The sequence below is a fragment of the Bos javanicus genome, chromosome 22, assembly GCF_032452875.1.
Source record: "Bos javanicus breed banteng chromosome 22, ARS-OSU_banteng_1.0, whole genome shotgun sequence".
NCBI classification, from domain to species: Eukaryota; Metazoa; Chordata; class Mammalia; order Artiodactyla; family Bovidae; genus Bos; species Bos javanicus.
In genome coordinates, this window is record NC_083889.1 from 6,682,575 (window position 1) to 6,701,291 (window position 18,717).

Genomic DNA, 18,717 nt, shown 5'->3' on the forward strand with positions numbered 1-18,717 from the left:
CTTGCCTCATCACTGCCTAAGACATTGATCGTAATAATAATACGGTCAATGCTTTCCCATGACTTAGAAGATTTAAAAATTTAAAGGGTAAACATGTGATGCCATTTGCAGCAACATGATTGGACCGAGAGATGATCATACTAAGTGAAGTAAGTCGGACCAAGAAAGAGAAATATCATTTGATATCAGTTACAGGTAGAGTCTAACATATGAAACAAGTGAACTTATTTATAAAATGGAAACAGACTCACGGACATAGAAAACCATGGTCACCAAAGGGAAAAGGGGTGGGGAAGGGATAAATTAGGAGGTTGGGTTCAGCATATACACACTGTTACATAAAATTGGTAAACAATAAGGTCCTACTGTATAGCACGGGGAACTAGAGTCAGTATCCTGTAATAAACCATAATGGAAGAGAATAAAATAAAAAAAAAAGCGCGTTTGAGAGAATGTGAGATTCCTGTAAATCAAGCTCACGTCTCTAATGAACCCCGTGCATAATTTGCAGCATGGAGGCACCAGCAGATGCCACCTTGTATCGGTGGGAGATGGAGAATGCTCTGCTCCCCTCCGTGTGTCCAGTTACTCGGAGCTGCTGCTGGCTCGATCCAAGTAGCTTAGAGGGAGTGGGGGCCTGTCTGTACTGCTCGTGAGCCCCCTTTGAGTTGCAGGCACCTGGCAGTGGCCCGTGGTGAGGGACAGAAAAGAAAGACCATGAATGCATCATGGTGTGGCTCTGGGGCTGCTTTACCCAACCCAGGTGATGAGACAGCGCTGCTGGTCTGGAGGGCTGTTTATAAAAGGAAGAGGACAGTTTGCTCAAGCAGAGGATATTTCTAATATTTGGATGAACGAGCATTCAGCTAAATGACATCATAGCAGTGGCCTGTAGAATAGAAAATGTTTCTGAGTATCCGGTGTAGCTGTCTTAAACATTTTATGATGGAAAATGTCCTTAAACCAAACAAAAGTAGAGAGAACTGTATTAGGACCCCACACTGCCCGTCTTTAGTAATGATTAACTGCTGGCTGGCCTTATTCATCTGTTTCCCACCCTCTCTCTCTCTACTCCTCTCTGAACTTTGTTTGTTCATTTTATTTTTTGGCATGCAGGATCTTAGTTCCCCGACCAGGGATCAAACCCACACCCCATCCATTGGAAAGGTGAAATTTTAACCACTGGACCACTGGGGAAGGCCTCCCCTGGATCATTTTGATACTATATTACTTCTGAGTGTAATTTTGTTGAATATCCTGTGGTTTTTTTTTTTCCTGCAGTGGAAGACTGTGGCTCTAATTGTAATGTGTTTGTTGCTTCTCTCTTCCTGCCCCTGAGTGGAGCACAGCATAGAGAGAGGTCATGTAGGTCCTGGAGCCAGAGCATCCGGGTTAGAATTTGGGCTCTGCCTCTTACTAGCTGTGTGACCGAGGGCAACTCAGTAAACCTCTTTGGGGCCTCCTGTGTGTGAGTGGGGCAAGTCAATCATAGGCATGTAAATATCACTATCCCATTGTGATTATATAGACCTTGCGTGCTTGTTGTAACTAATAGGCAGTTTGCACACCTCATTCTTCTTTAACCTCATGACAGTGCTGAATGTGCCACAGTGTTTTACTCATGAGGTTAGAGATCACATCAGAGGTTTTCAAACTTGTCTGCCCATTGAAGTCACTAGGAGAGTGTCAGAAATTAGTGATGCCTGCTTGACCCCAGAGCTTGTGATTTAATGGATGATGGGGTGTGGCTGGCCTTTGGTGTTTTTAAAGATCTCCCGGTGATTGTAATGTGCAGACAAGCTTGGGAGACAAGCTCAGGAAACTCAAGGCTGGAAGAGCCCAAGTGCTGTGGTCCCTGGAGGAGCTTTCTGCCAGCTCTGCGTGGAGAACATGACGTGGGAGCCAGGACCGAGCTGGCGAATTTTATCGTCCTGATTTCCGGAGCTGAGCGCCATCCCTCACCCCACCAACCAGAGCAGATCTCACATCAGGCTCTATATGTAAAGTTTTAGTTTTGTTTTGAACTGAGTCTCTATAAATAGAAAAGTAACATGTGAAAAGTACTGATCCTCCACATCATTCCAGGCATGGTCCCAATGGGGAGCAGAAATAAGGAGCCTTTGAATGCATTTCCATCCTCCACCAATTGAGTCACTGAACATGTTTGTTGATGTTGTATCAGTTCTCTGTTGCCATAGTGATGCTAAGTAACAAATAATCCTGAATTCTTAGTGGCATCCAGAATAAGCAGAGCTGACACATCTGTGGGTCCACTGGGAGGCAGTGCTGTGCTCCTTCCTATCTTCTTGTGGGGCCCAGCAGGCCAGCTGGGTGTGTTCCCACAGTGAAGGCAGATGGACATGGGAACCAGCCCATGGTTCACCAGCATGGTGAAGCCCATGCTGCACAAATGGGCTTCAAATTCTGCTGTGTCAGGTCTGGTCCCATGAGCCAAAGCCAGTCATGTAACTGGCTCAGGTGGTAAAGAATCCGTCCACAATGCAGAAGACTCGGGTTCGATCCCCGGGTCAGGCAGATCCCCTGGAGAAGGGAATGGCTACCCACTCCAGTATTCTTGCCTGGAGAACCCCATGGACAGAGGAGCCTGGCAGGCTAAGTCCACGACTAACACTTTCACTTTCACCAAAGCCAGTCATGTGACTGACCCCAAGGGTGGGGAAATTGTCTCATCCACTGAGTCCAGGCACATCCTGAGGTTAGTCCTAGCATTGGTGGAAAGGGAGGTACTTCCTGTGGAGGGAGCCTCTAAGTGTTTATGGTAGGAAACAGTTGCAACAATTTTAGATCTCAAACAATAGAAAGACACTTAGATAAAATATTATGCATGTATGCAATAAAATACAAAGCAGCCATTTGTTAATAAAATAATGTAGAAAATATAGGATATCACTGAAAATTATTCCTGCCGTAAATAGGAGAAAGCTGATTGTGAAATCCACATTATGTTCTCAATTGAGAAAAACTATGTATATTTCAATTTTGGTAAGTTAGAGATATATGTCAAATTGTTGATTTTATCTGTGGTGGGATTGTGGAATATTTTTCTATTTCTAGTCCTGTGACTATGAAATTTCCTATCAGGAACACATGTCACTTTTGTAATGAGAAAAAGGTATTTTTAAAAAGATTTTTTATTGGCTTAAAAAATTTTTTTTTTAAATTTTGGGTCACACCCCAGGGCATGAGGGGATCTTAGTTGCCCAACCAGGAATGGACCTGTGCGCCCTGCATTGAGTGCGCAGAGTCTTAACACAGGACCACCAGGGAAGTCCAAAACTCATTTTAAACTGTGTTAGATGCGAAAGTTAAGACGAGAGGCCATTATTAATTTCCTGTTTTTTCTAACCTTTCAATAGGCAGCAAGATAATGGAGAACGGCCTTCTCTTCAAAGAACTTCTACAGACCCCAAATTTTCGAATTACGGTGGTGGATGATGCAGACACGGTTGAGCTGTGTGGTGCCCTGAAGGTAAAGCAGCCCTGTCGTTTCTGCTTACGGGAGGCGTCCTCACGCAGGGCCACTGCCAGCGTCATTGCACCCCATGCTAAGAATGAGCTCTGTGTTCTGCGCTCGTACTTCTGGGGAGAATAGTGAATTGGCAGCCTTGTCTGTCACTTCCCGCTCGGCCCCAGCCTTTCCTGGGTGGTTAGATTTCCTCTCGCAGTTATGGCAGGCTTCTGTTTGTAAATCTGGGAGCACTGTGCTAGTTTGTTCTCTGGGAAGTAGACGGCATGAACATTTGGAAAGCCAGGGGCATACTCTGACTGTAGAGTCTTACTTGGAAGCCAAGTATTCTATAATTCCTACATTTCTCCTATGTGTTATCTTGAGCAGGAAGAGGAACTTGGTCACTCTGGATGATCTATTGGTTTGATGGTATGGTTGGTTGGTGTTTTTAAAGAAGAAAAAACAATCTGCTGCAGGCAGGTTTTTCTAAGAATAGCTTAATCTTTGCCTGTAAAGGGAAAAGATCAGATTAAAGAGGCAGCTTCTGTGTCATCTAGTGACTTGAGAGAGTCAAGGGAAATTTCCATGTTTGGACTTGGGCTCCTGACTTGTAACCCTCTGCCTTTAAAAGTTGTGGTCAGGGAACTTGACCTGACCACAATGGACCCCAAAATGTGGGACCACATTTCCTAGTGGTCCAGTGGTTAAGACTTCTCCTTCTACTGCAGAGGGTACAGGTTCGTTCCCTGGTGGGAGAGCTAAGATCCCGCATGCTTTGCAGCCAAAAAACCAAAAATAAACCACAGGAGCAATGTTGTAACAGATGCAATAAAAACGTTAAAAATGGTCCACATGAAAAAAGAAATCTCAGAAGGAAGTCATGATTGGGGTTCCTCTCTGTTCTGACAGTGGGCAGTGGCCAACAGGGCTGTAACTTCTGTACATTGTCCCCTTGGAAGCGGAGCTGCCTGAGCTGCCATATCAAAAACAAGGGAAAATACAGAGCTTCCCTGTGAATGAATAACCCCTTTGAGTCACTTTTGAGTCATTTCTTTTGTAGCAGAAGCTACTTTTCAAGAATTTGAGCACCGAGGGAAGGAAATTAATCTGACGTTCGCCTTACTTTGTCAGGTGAAAATTGCAAAGATCAAAAGAATGCAGGGAGACCCGTCCATAGGGCACCTTCTCAGGCTCTCTGCAAATTGTACGTCTTTTCTTCTAGTAATAATTTAAAACCACTTAATGTCGCGTGTGTATGTGTAGTCACGTCTCCATACAATGAGAGTTTTAAAAGTTGAAGCCAACGAAAGACTTGGGCCCCCAGGCAGCCCGCGTTCATCTTTCCAAATGCTGTCAGGGAATTCTCACTTTGCACGCAGCCTGTTATACATTGAAGATGCTGGCTTTGGCTGCATTCTTTATTATTGTTGGGTGAGGTTTTTATGCGTTTTTAATAGACCTTCATTAAACTAATGGGTGGTCTCACTGCTCAGCATGGCCCATGTGCTCCAAAACTGTCATGAAGTGACTGGGTTTTATTTTGGGTGGTGGATGGAGAAGCTCTGAAAACCCACCCAGAACAAAGGTGCAGAGGAAGAGGGTGGGAGAGAAGAAAGAGTCTAGATTGAGGGCCCTGGAGAAGCTTCTGCGGGTGGAACCATGTGCTGGCCCTGCTTGTGAACTGCACGGCTTTTCAGTTCTGTTGGCAAGAAGCCTCCTGCTACCATGACAGAGTGGTTCGTTGGGGGCAGCGGTAGATGGGGATTGAGAACCATTTATCATCCTGCCCCTGGCTTTCCTTTCAACCAGGAGTGGTTACCATCATTCCTGCCAGCCTGCATCAGAGCTGGGAGCTTTAAAAACTGAGAGGCAGGTTCTTGGGCAGTAACTGAGGCTAACCATCCCATCGGATCGATAAGGAGGCAGAGCGCCAAAGAGTGAATGACTCAAATGTAGCAAATACTAGCTCGGTCAGAACGTGAACGTGGGTTTGAAGAATCCGTCCGGGGTTCTGTGGTTACTCTGGATGACCTGACTTTTCTCGTTTGTGTCCAGGCGGTTGAATGAAATGAAGTCCTCTCTTGCTAGAGCCTGCCCAGCAAGGGCACATGGGCCTATTTTTCCTTAATTACATAATTAATAGTTTTGTTTTCTTCCTGATTATACCTCTCTGTAGTATTCTTCCATACTACAGAGAGGTGTAGAGAAGAAAGTGAAAATGACTAATGATCTCTGCATCCTGAGATAATTGCTATTAATGATTGTTATCTACCCTTCCAGTCTTTTTAGTAAGCACAAATATGTCCATGTCCCCTGTTTTAAAACAAGTGCATCTTACTTTTCAAGTAGTTTATGTTTTACCTTTTTAAAAAAGTTTTTTGAACTATAGTTGGTTTGCAGTGTTGTGTTTATTTCTGCTAAACAGCAAAGTGAGTCAGTTATACACATATAATCATTCTTTTTTGGATGTTTTACTTTTTTCACATTAACAACCTTTAGTCATGTTGTCTATTCTAAAAAAGTTTTCAAGTACACTTTTTTCATGCTCAAAAACGTGAGGGCGTTTGAGGTACCAAAAAAGAAAAAAAGGGCGAGGTGGGGTGGGGAGAGAAAGAAAGATAACAGCTCCCTACAATGTTGAAAGAAAAGGAACATTCAAAGGAATTATACAAAATCATTTTGTACCAGTGCATCTTACACCCTTCAGAACGTCCTTCATCTCTTAGCTACATTAATCTCTTTATTGGTAAGTGAGTATTCTTTTTTAAATATCACCTTTATTTAGGGAGGCCTGGCGTGCTGCAGTCCATGGGGTCAGAAAGATTCAGACACGACTGAGTGACTAAACCGAACTTATTTAAGCAAAATCCATGTACATTAAACGGTGTTGATTTAAATACATGATACAATAGGTTTTAACAGTTGGGTATATACACCCTGAACTTCATCACTCAAATACATTTCCATCACCCCAGGCAACTCCATAAGTGTCTTTATACTTTACTCCTCCCTCCCAAACCAGCAGCCACCATCTGCTTTTGTTCACTGTAGAATTTTTATAATACACATATACAGTATGTACTCCTCTGTGTCTGGCTTCTTTCCGTTGGGGTGTATTTTTTAATGTAACTTTTAAGATGTTCTTCATACAGAAAAGTATAAAAATCATAAGTATTTAGCTCAACCTGTTATTTTTAATAAATGGTTTATCAAGATTGTTTCATTAACAGAGACCCAAAATAATAGGGACTGAACAAGATAGAACTTTCTTTCTTGTGCAGAAATCCTAATTCCATATGAATATTCCACTCCACAAAATTCTCAGGGACCCAGGCTCCCTCCAGCTCATGAGAGATGACCCTTGTCCTCATGTTCTAAGATGGTGACCAGGGCTCCAACCATCACATCTGCCTTCTAGGCAACAGGATGAAAAAAGAAACAAAGACAAAGGGCACGGGACATCTGTCTTTTAAGGCATTCTGGGGAGTTTCAGTGTAACATTTGGCTTTATTTTTTATTTTTTTGGCCATACCCTGTGGCATGTGGAATCTTAGCTCCCTAACCAGGGATTGAACCCACACCCCCTGCAAGGGAAGACAGAGTCTTAATAACCACTGACTGCCAAGGAAGTCCCTGGCTTCATCTTAATAGGCAGTTAGTACTTAATTGTGGAAAAGGCAATGGCACCTCACTCCAGTACTCTTGCCTGGAAAATCCCATGGATGGAGGAGCCTGGTGGGCTGCAGTCCATGGGGTTGCTAAGAGTCGGACACGACTGAGCAATTTCCCTTTCACTTTTCACTTTCATGCACTGGAGAAGGAAATGGCAACCCACTCCAGTGTTTTTGCCTGGAGAATCCCAGGGACAGGGGAGCCTGGTGGGCGGCCGTCTATGGGGTCGCACAGAGTCGGACATGACTGAAGTGACTTAGCAGCAGCAGCAGTAGCAACAGCAGCAGTACTTAATTGTACTCCCTGCTGCAAGGGAGGTTGAGAATTTTTCCACCCCCCTGGGAAAAATACACTTGCATGAAAACCAGGGACTCAAGCTCTAGAAGAGGAGAGTATTTTGGGAGAGATACCCATCACCTCTGCCGCAGATGCGCAGTGTTCTCTGCAGGGCTGTCTGTACTGAGGCTCACCACCCTAGCTGTAGGGTGTGTGGGTTTCCTCCAGGCCTTTGGCTGTGATGAATGTGCTGTGGGTCAGTCTGGTTCCCAGTCTCTAGCCAAGGCTCCAGCTAGCACCTAGTAGCATATGTGGCTATTTTCATTTACATGCAAATTAAAACTTTTTTAAAAAATTCAAAATTCTGTTTCAGAGTCACAGTAGCAGCATTTCAGACTCAGTAGTCACATGAGTCTCGTGAGTCTCAAGGTCTAGTGGCCACTCTGTTGGACAAGCAGGTATCAAACGTACCTCTCGTCAGGGTGCCCAACCTGTGGGGCTGAGTGTGGACTTGACCTTGGACCTCCTGGACATCTCAGATGGGTGACCTTACTCAGGGCTTGACCTACAAACCACAGGTGATACCTTGCCTGCAGTTAGTTAGCCTCCACTCTGCAGGTTTCCTCTAGGATAGATGCACTTGGAGGTGACCTTGGGAAGAGTCAGATGGACTCAGAAAATTCTGACTTGGGTTTCAGTGGGGCAGTTCTTCTGAGGTGGTGGGAGTGTTTGCATAATCTGCAGGTAGCGTGGGCTGCTCCTCCAGTTTTACAGTTTGGGTGGAAACAAAAGACAGTGAGCCCCGTCGACCTGCTGTGATACAGGATTGCAAAGACAACAGGTCAGGAAGGGTGCCTCTGAGTGTTGCCACCCCCCGGGGAATGGGCAAGGGCTTCAGCACGTCTGTCTTCTGAAAATCACGGTATTTTTAGCTCTAGAATACTTTAAAGCAGATTTGAATGCACAGCGGATAATGATAAATTTCACAGCTGAGCGATCTCAGAGTACATCTGCTTGGCTGCTATTCACACACAATCTGACTGCCTCAGTGTGTTTATTTTTCTTTTGACAGTGATAAGTGGTAGGGGAGAGAGGGAAGATTTCAAGATCCATCTTAAGGTGATTAAACTGGCCCTGGGTCCCCTGAGGAGGGAGGGGTTGACTCTGCAGTGGCCCTCTGCTCCCCGAGGTGGGGAGGTCAGACGTCCAGGGGAAACTGGGAAGTGGTCCCTACCTGTGTGTCCCCAGACCACGGAGGGGGGACACTCTCCTCTGCCTTTTCTCTGAGCAGAAGGTCAGAAGCACTGTTTGGCAGCTAAGGACTCATCCATACAGCTCCTCCTTGGATGCCTCCAGTGACCAAGAGCTCACCCCTTCGCCTCAGTATTTCCTGTTGATTGGGGTCAGCTCTTCCTATTAGAAAGTTCAGATCTTGCTGTCCTAGCCCCTCTGTGTGTTCCACTTGCTGGCTGGAGCAGCCTCGTGTGATCTGCTCCCAGGAGAGATGACGGAGCCAGGCTGTCAGGGTTCGAAACCCAGCTCCTGACTGGTCCTGACTGTGGGACCTTGGGCGAGCTCCTTTACCCCAGGTGCCCAAGGGTCCTCACCTCACATTATACATAGTAACAGAACCTGCCTTGTAGAAGTGTTGTGAAGATTAAATGAGTTAATAATATAGGAAGTACTTAGAAACAGTTCATTAAGGGAAGCTGTTGTTTTTACTATTCTTTCCCATAAATTTTTTGTCCTCCCAGGCCTCCCCCTTTTACCTCCCAAGTCTCTCTGCAGGCCTGGGAGGCAGCCCTTTTTTTTTTTTTAATACTTTTTTTTTTCCAATCCTGCCACGCAGCATGCAAGATCTTGGTTCTTCAACCGGGAATTGAACCCAGGCCCCAGCAGTGACAGCACCAAGTCCTAACCACTGGACCATCAGAGAATTCCCAGGGGGCAGTTCTCTTTGATATCTGGTTGCAGGGGTGTCTCAGGAAGGTCTCTCAGACCCCAAGATTGGTGGGAATGGCCAGGCCACGGTGGCCACACCGTGGGAGGAGCAGAGTCAGGGGAACAGTGGGCTTGTGAAGCCAGGCCCTGGGGGCATGTCCCGACCATGTCAGTCACCAGAGGGATGTTCTTGGCAAGCCGTTGACCCTGGGAACCAGCTAAAGTGTAGTGTTAGTCTCTTAGTTGTGTCTGACTCTTTGCGACCCTGTGGACTGCAGCCCACCAGGCTCGTCTGTCCTTGGAGTTCTCCAGGCAAGACTACTGGAGTGGGTTGCCATTCCCTTCTCCAGGGGATCTTCCCAACCTAGGGGTCAGACTCATCTTTCCTGCATCGCAAATGGATCTTTTACCATTTGAACCAGCTAAGGGGACAGACACACACTTGCTGGGGTTTCCAGTGAGAATTCAGATGAGACTGCATGGGCGGTGGCCTGGTGGGCTTGCTGTAGGCACTTTGTAAGTAGTCTTTCTCTCCTCTGAGTACAGGAACCCTTTGCTGAAAGGAAGTCCCTGCTCTCTCCCCTCCAGTCCATACACGTTGGCTGGAACTGGTTTGTCCAGTGACTCCCATGGGTTGTGTCATGAGGAAAGGGGGGACACCAGGGGCACAGCCCAGGAAGCATCAGAGAGCCATTGTAGCAGTCTAACCACCTGGAACCTAGGCCTGGGCACATTGCCATGGTAACTTCCATAAAACCATTTGGTGGGCTCTTCCAACAGCTGGCCTCGTGGCCTCTGTGGTCATTCCCCCTGCACGTCCTTAGGTTTCTCTGCTGCCCTAGGGCCTTCCTGCTGTCAGCAGTCCCAGGGCAGGGCCACAGTTGAGCCAGCTTCCCTGGAGGAATGCCACCACCAGAAGGGCCTTGAGAGATCTTACCCAAGCCCCGAATTTAACAACCGAGGCCAAGAAGGTTCAGAGAGGTGGAGTGATTATCCCAGGGTCACCCAGCAGCCAAGCAGACTGAGGACCGGAGGCCCTCTGGAAGTCGTGCCTGTGCGTCTCCCATCTCACCGTGGCTTCCTCCATTGGGCTGCCGTGGCGGGAAGGGTGGCACAGGAAGTGCAGTCTGAGGGTCACAACCGCTCCCTGGCGGCAACTTTCAGCCCCAAGCACCCGCTGCGTGTGCAGCCATGGGAGGGGAGGCTGACCCCTGGCTGGGCGTGCTTGGCATCTGGCAACATTGTGTGTAGAGGTGAGAGGAGAGGCAGAGATGCTGATAGCAAACTGGGAGATGTTCCTCAGCGCCGCCGACTTGAGATGGAACAGCTGGACCTTTTAGAGGGGACACTGGGCAGAGACCAGAAGCTGCGGAACACCCAGGGCTGGGCCCAAACAGGTGAACGGAGGAGAAATGGGCTTATTTTCTTTTAGCTTATTTCCCATTTGTTACTAACTGGATTCATATTTTAAGATCTCTTAAGGCACAAATCCCTATACAGGCATCAGGCATTATGGAAAAAAATGCTTGTGTGATTAGATGGAGACAGAATACTTGCATTTTTCCTGCATTGAGTGTTTTTGAAGAGGAAGCTGGTAATGTAGAAAGGGCCAGAAACCTGAGGGCTCGACCGGTGTCCCAGAGGAGTGTCCCCCACTACCACGCAGGCGTATGTGACTGTCTGGTTTTACATAGGATCTGAGACCCAGCTCAGATGCTACCTCCTCTGTGCAGGCTTCCCTGCTTTGTAATGAAGCTTCTCTACATATTCTGATCCTTCTGTCTCTTGATGTGCTTTACTGTCTTTTCCCAATGATACTGTCAACTCCTTGAGAGCAAGCTCTGCGTCTGTCTTTTCAGCTTCCCCACCCTACCCCCACCCCAGGGCAGCCTCTGCCCCTCCAGGGCCCAGCGGGGCTTCCCACAGCCCCTGCTCAGTACATGTGAGTTGAACTGACACCTGGCCTTCATTGCCTCTTATGGAATAACATCACTTTCAGCTGAGCATCACAGTGACTTGTGCACACATTTTATTTCCCTGTTAAGTCGGGAGTGGTTAACTTTTTCCAGAAGAGCCTCATAGAAAATGTGGATCTTGCAGACCGTATGAGTCTCTGCATGACTACTCAGATCCATTGACAGCACAAAGGCAACCACAGACGATGCGTTACTGAACAGGGGTGCCGAGTTTCCAGTACTGTGTGACTTACAAAAGCAGTCATTTGGCCCTGATTGGCTGATCCTCGAACTAGGCGATCAGCTTCTGAAGAGGCAGGTCTGTGTCCAAGCTGCCTGGCGTCCAGCAGAGAGCAACACAATAAGCCAGCGCTTCACCATTGCTAATTTAGGGATTATCAAATGAAACAAAAGGCGGAAACTTGATCTACACATAGGCATCCGTCGTTACCCAGTACTTCTACCCCAAGGATGCTCACAACAAAAATGCCTGCCTGGGGTCACCAGAGGCCACGTACCTAGTGTCATAGCAGGGCTATTTGCAGTGGCTCCAAACTGGAAACTACCCCAGTGCCAACCCCCTGAAGCGGTGAATTGCATTGATTTTGCACAGTGGAATACAGTGCGACAATGGAAATAAATGTGTCCCGCATTAAAATACGCCTGAATCTCACAAATGTGATGTGGGATTGAGACAGAGAAGATAAACACAAAGGATTATATCCTGTATGATTCTACTCACATAGTGTTAGGACAGGGAAAGTAAATGTGTGCCATTAGAAGTCAGGAGAGCAGTGACCTTTGGTGCTGGGGTGACTCGGTGGGGGCGCTGAAGGGGGCTTTCTGGGGCACCGGTTACCTTCTGTTCCTTGATCAGGATGCTGGTTACATGAGTGTGTCGTTTGTGAAACTTCATCCAGCCCTGCGCTTATGACTTGACTACTTTTCTTTCAGTGTTATAGTTGGATAAAGCCTTTGATTTATTTAAAAAAAAAAAAAAAGAAAGTCTGTACTTTAACTGGAGATGCCTCTGCGCCATTCCCTTTCTCTGGCGGATGCTTCCTTCTGAGTCCAGGCTCCAGAGTGCGCTGGGCTGTTTGCCCCGTGAATGGGAGCGGCTCCCTCATTCCTTCTCTCTCAGAGTACAAGAGTGGAACCCTGGGTCCTGTGCAACCCGGGGAAGCTGGCCGGCATCCCTGCCTCTGCTCCTCCCCACCTCCCCCGCACTCTCTCCCTCAGTGTGCGTGTGAATGACAGCATCTCCCCGCTTCTTGTCTCCTCCCCAGAACATCGTGGCCGTAGGCGCCGGGTTCTGTGACGGCCTCCTCTGTGGCGACAACACGAAAGCCGCCGTCATCCGCCTGGGGCTCATGGAGATGATTGCCTTCGCCCGGATCTTCTGCAAAGGCCAGGTGTCCACGGCCACGTTCCTGGAGAGCTGCGGCGTGGCCGATCTCATCACCACCTGCTACGGGGGCCGGAACCGCAAGGTGGCCGAGGCCTTCGCCAGGACTGGCAAGGTAACCTGGGGTTGGGGGATCCCGGGCTGGGGAAGAGCCGCTGTCCAGGGCACGGAGGCTGTGTGTGCGGGGCTTGTCCTGCCCACCCCCACCTGCCTTCACTCACAAGTGCTTCAGTGCTACGCCCTCTACCTTGTGTGTTATTCCCTTTCCTTGGCCTGCTGCTCCCCTCCCCTTACCCTGCTTTTAAAATAAGTGATGCCTTAGGGACTTCCCTGACATTCCAGTGGTTAAGACTGGAGCTTCCACTGCAGCGGGCATGGGGAGGAACGGGTTGGGGAACTAAGATCCCACATGCCATGCGGCACTGCCAAAAAAAATTTTTTTTTAAGTGATGCTCTAGATGTTACAGGAGGTTATGTTCATTCATTGTTTTTAAGACCATCGAAGAACTGGAGAAGGAGATGCTGAATGGACAGAAGCTGCAAGGACCTCAGACTTCAGCCGAGGTGTACCGCATCCTCAAACAGAAGGGGCTGCTCGACAAGTAAGTGCCCCGTTTTCCGTGAGGCCAGAGGATCAGTTGTCATTCTGCTCGCTGATGAGCACAGTCCGTGCTTGACTCAGGCATTTGCCAGGCAGGGACAGGAAGTTAGCAGAGCAGTGCCGACCTTTGTGCGTTGTGAGGGTCTACGGCAGGAAACGTCTGCCTGCCCTGAAAACAGGCATTTACCCAAAGTCCGAAATGAGGGAGGGGAAATGAGCGCTGTTAGGCACAGTATCAGGTTGGCCAAAAAGTTCACTCGGGTTTTTCCATCAGCGGAAAATCCCAAGCTAACATTTTGGCCAACCCAAGACAAAATAGGAGTTTGAGATTCTGGCTTGCCTGTCAGGTATTTGGTAAGAGTTACGTGGGTTTTCCCGGAGAAGGTAATGGCATCCGACTCCAGTACTCTTGCCTGGAAAATCCTATGGACGGAGGAGCCTGGTGGGCTGCCGTCTATGGGTCGCACAGAGTCAGACACAACTGAAGCGACTTAGCAGCAGCAGCAGCAGCAGCAGCAGCACATGGGTTTTCCAGGTCATTCAGGGGTAAAGAATCTGGCTGCCAAGCAGGAGACCTGGTTCGATCCCTGGGTGGGAAAGATCCCCTGGAGTAGGAAATGGCAACCCGCTCCATTATTCTTGCCAGGAAAGAATGGACAGAGAAGCCTGGCGAGCTACAGTCCATGGAGTCTCAAAAGAGTCGGCATGACTTAAAGCATGACTTAACATGACTTAAAACGTGTCATATATTTTTAATTAAAAATTTTAAATAAAGGTTACTTTGTCCTTTTAATAAAAAGATCACTCTTGTTAATGAAATGTCAAGCAATTCAGAAAAAAAGGAAGGACGAGTCCCCCCTGGGACTCTAGCACCAGAGGCGTCCTGTGTTAAGGTGCGATGAGGAACCTTGCAGTCTCCTCGCCTTTCAGGTGTGCCCATCCATACTCTGCTTTAAAAGGAAAAAGTACCATCTGTGTGCAGCCAAGATCGAACCCTAGGATCCCAGGACATCACACAGACAGGCTAGGGTCCAGTCCTTTGATAGGATTCCGAATTGACATGTTGGCCGGTGTGAGTCTGTGTGCCCCTCTAACTGCAGGACGATACAGGCTGGAACAGGTGTTCTGGGATCAGTACCTGCCTGTTTAAAAGCAGATGTAACCAAGCAGGAGAAACTGCTTCTCCGTAGTCATGTCCCATTTCCTTCTGATTAGAAGTTGGTGATGGACAGGGAGACCTGGCGTGCTGCGGTTCATGGGGTCATGAAGAGTCAGACACGACTGAGCGACTGAACTGAACTGAAATGGACCATGTCCTGCCTGTGTTGAATGAGGTCGCAGTTGGGTTGGGGTCCCTGCCCTTCTCCCAGGCTGAATGTCGAGTCCCTCAGTAGTTCGGGTGGAGCTTAAGTCCTGCCATTATCACTTGGCGCCACCTCTTACCCAGATTTCTTTCTCTGCCATTCCAGCCATCATCACCCTGGTCTTCCTTCATTTCCTACTCCCTTCCCTGCTGTAGAAAGAGTGCTGTGGGGGAGGCCAGTCGCCTTATGGCTTGCCAGCTGTGTGGTCTTGGGCAGGTCATGTTTTTAGCTGTTCTGTGCCTTTTATCTACAAACTCAAACTGGTAGACCAGATGACTGCCGTGGTTACCTCTAACTCAGAGACCTCTTGTTCTTTGAGAATGAGATTCACAGTCCTTAGATTGGCATTGCCGTCCAGTTACCAACTTGGCTTCTAACAGCACGTCCTGTGAGCCCTGTTTAGTGGAAGTGGAGCTCTCTTGCCCCAAGCGCCTCTTTCTCAGACTGCTGTGTGTCTTTGCTGGCAGTTTGACCTACCTGGACACCCCCTTCATGAGCATCTCAACCATCACGGCCCATGAGCCAGCCTGGGTGTATCCTTAGAGAACCTTTTCCATACCCTGTGGACTTAAATCACTTCCCGTACTTTGAAATTACTTTTTAGAGCAGCGGTCAGCCAACTTTTTGTGCAGAGAATCACATCACAAAATTTCCCCTTTGTAGACCACACACAGGCCTCTGCCTATATAGTCTTTGTTTCCTTTAATAGCCCTTTAAAAATGTAAAAATAATTCTTAGCTTGCAGGTGGGGCAAAAGCAGGTCACAGGCAAGACTTGTACTTCTGGCCGTGGTCTGCCACATCCCTGGTGTAGACACTATTGCTGCTAATGTGTTGCTGCTAAACTTACAATTTTACTTTGATTTTTCAAGTCTGGGAGGGGGACCATGCTTCTGGGAGAAAAAAACGTTGCAATCATACCAAAAGGCGCACAAGGAAAAGTGGGCCCTGATCCCCACCACAGACAGAAGCCGCTTTCTCAGGGTTCATTGAGCTTTCCACACGGTGCTTGCATTTGTGTGACCGTGACAGACTCCACAGTCTGCTCTGTCCCTTTTCTTCACTTCAGGGTATGCTTGAAAGATTGTTCAACATCTGCATCCAGAGGTCTCATTTACTGTCTGCAGAACATTCCACAGTGTGGGAGAACCTCTGTTTATTAACCAGTCTCCCCTTGATAAATGTTAAAGCTGTCTGGGTTTCAATGCTGTCGTGAAATTTGCTTTCTTCAGTGTCCTTCTGCCTGTCTTTACGGCCACGTGCGAGTATCGGGCGTTTGTCTGCTCGGGCTCCAGAGGCAAAATGCCTCAGACAGAGTGGCTCACACAACAGAAATGTCTTCTCACAGTTCTGGAGGCCGGAAGTCAGATATCTATCTGCAGGATTGACCTCTCCGAAGTGTCTCTCTTCGACCTGTAGGTGGCGTCTTACCCCCGTGTCTTCTGATGTCTGTCCCAGTCTCCTTATAAGGGTACCAGCCATATTGGCTTAGGGCCCATCTTAATGAACCCTGTTCACTTAATTTCCTCTTTAAGTGCACCATCTCTAAATACAGTCATTCTGAGGTGCTGGGGCATTGGGTGAATTGAGGGGGCTGGGGTACAGTCAGCTGGTAACAGTGCTGTAAAGGGCTGGGGCCTCGTTTATGTATAATACTACACATCTCTGTGCCTCAAGGATGTCTCAGATGGTAAAGAACCTGCCTGCAATGTGGAAGACCCAGCTTCGATCCCTGGGTCTGGAAGATCCCCTGGAGAAGTAAATGGCGACCGGGTCCAGTATTTTTGCCTGGAGAATTCCGTGGTCAGAGGAGCCTGACGGTCCATGGGGTCACAAAGAGTCAGAAACGCCTAGCGACTAACACACGTGCATCTCTGCCTTGTTGAGGCCTGAAGCATCTAAGCCCTCAGTCTCCATTAGTGGGATAGTTGATCGATAGGTTTATGTCCATTTTTTAATGAAACATTGTCTTTGGTCTTCCTTTCCCTTTTTGTTATTTAAAATTTTTTTTTTTTTGTTTAGCTATGCCAGATCTCAGTTGCAGCATGTGGGAGCTTTAGGGATCTTTAGTTGCAGCATGTGGAATCTAGTTACCTGACCAGGGTTCGAACCCAGGCCCCCCTCCACTGGGAGTGTGGAGTCTTAACCACTGGACCACTAGGGAAGACCTTCACTTTTTTTTTTAACTAGTTTATTTTTTGGAAGTATAGTTGCTGTGCAACATTGTATGTTCAGTTCAGTTCAGTCGCTCAGTCGTGTCTGACTCTTTGCGACCCCATGAATCGCAGCACGCCAGGCCTCCCTGTCCATCACCAACTCCCGGAGTTCACCCAGACTCACGTCCATCGAGTCAGTGATGCTATCCAGCCATCTCATCCTCTGTCATCCCCTTCTCCTTCTGCCCCCAATCCCGTATACAATATAGTGATTAACAACTTTTAAAGTTTATACTCCATTTACAGTTATTATAAAATATTGGCTATATTTCTCATGTTGCAAAATATATCCATGTAACTTATTGAATTCTTAACAATTTGTACACCCCCCATTCTTCTACCTCTATCTTGCCCCTCCCTGCTTCCCTCTCCCCACTGGTAACCACTAATTTCTTCTCTATATGTGAGTCTGCATCTTTTTGGTTATATTCATTAATATTCTTTTTAATGGCTGAGTAGTATTCCATTGTTTCTGTGTACCAAATCTTCTTTATCCATTCATCTGTTGATGGCTGTTTAGCTTGCTTCCATATTTTAGCAGTTGTAAATAATGCTGCTATGAATATTGGGGTGCACGTACCTTTTCAAATTAGTGCTTTTGTTTTTTTCAGATATATGCCCAGGAGTGGGATTGCTGGGACATAAGGCAATTGTGTTTTTAGTGTTTTGAGAAACCTCCTTACTGTTTTCCACAGTGGCTACACAGGATTTAATCCCCACTAACGGTGTAGTAAGGTTCCCTTTTCTCCACATTCGTGCCAACATTTGTTATTTGTGTTCTTTTTCATGATGGCCATTCTGACAACCATGAGGTTATGTCCCTTTTGACTTGCATTTCTCTGATGATTAGTGATGTTGAACATCTTTTCCTGTGCCTGTTGGCCATCTGGATTTCCTCTTTGGAAGAATATCTATTCTGTTCTTAGGCCCATTTTGTAATCGTGTTGTTTCCTGATGTTGAGTTGTATGAGCTAGTCGTATCATTTGCAAATATGTTCTCCTGTCCGGTAGGCTGTCTTTGTTCTGTTAATGGTTTCCATGTCCTCCTTTCACTTTTTACCTTCTTTAGAGAGTTCCTCAAACTGATCTAACTGGCTTTATAGTCTTTTATTTTATTTTTGGATGTCATGTGGTCCTGAAATAAGTCCTTTTTTAAAAAAAAAGATTTTACTTTTGAGCTGCAGCGGGGCTTCACTGCTACATGCAGGCTTTTCCTAGTTGTTGCAAACAGGGGCTGCTCTTCGTTGGGGTCCTCGGGCTTGTCCTCGTGGCGGCGTCTCTTGTCGCAGAGCACAGGCTTTAGGTGCACGGGCATCAGTCGTACCACTCGGGCTCAGTAGTCGTCACTCAAGGGCTCCGTAGTTGTGCACAGGCTTAGTTGCTCCACAGCACGTGGGATCCTTCCAGACCAGGGATTGAACTGGTGTCCCTTACGTTGCAAGGTAGATTGCTAACCACTGGACCACCTGGAAAGCCCATAACATTTTAAATGATACAAAATAGCATTTAGATGGGCATTATAGCCTAGTGGTTTAGTGTTAGCTAGAAAAATCAGAAACTGTGCCTCAGTTTCCTCATATATAGAATAGGGATAATATTATCTACCTTATAGTGTGGTTGTGAGGTTAAACAAGTTACTTGTCAATAGAAATGTAGCCCCCCCGCTCCATATCACTTGTCATCATCTCATCTGCAGAACACATTTTGAAAATGCTAGTTGTGAACATTGGGAGTGCTTTTGGCTTCACGAGCAACAGCCAATTAAAACACCTTGAACAATACAGTTATTTTTCTCACATAACAGATTCCAGAGGTAGAT

General features: G+C 47.2%; 1 protein-coding gene across 1 annotated transcript in view; it reads left to right on the plus strand.

The window, feature by feature from the left end:
• GPD1L (glycerol-3-phosphate dehydrogenase 1 like) overlaps window positions 1-18,717 on the plus strand; it is a 63,978-nt gene that overhangs the window by 40,624 nt on the left and 4,637 nt on the right. The window contains exons 5-7 of the mRNA XM_061395739.1: window positions 3,378-3,490; window positions 12,600-12,833; window positions 13,214-13,320. Of these exons, the coding sequence (XP_061251723.1) occupies window positions 3,378-3,490; window positions 12,600-12,833; window positions 13,214-13,320 (454 nt within the window). The remainder of the gene's footprint in view (window positions 1-3,377; window positions 3,491-12,599; window positions 12,834-13,213; window positions 13,321-18,717) is intronic.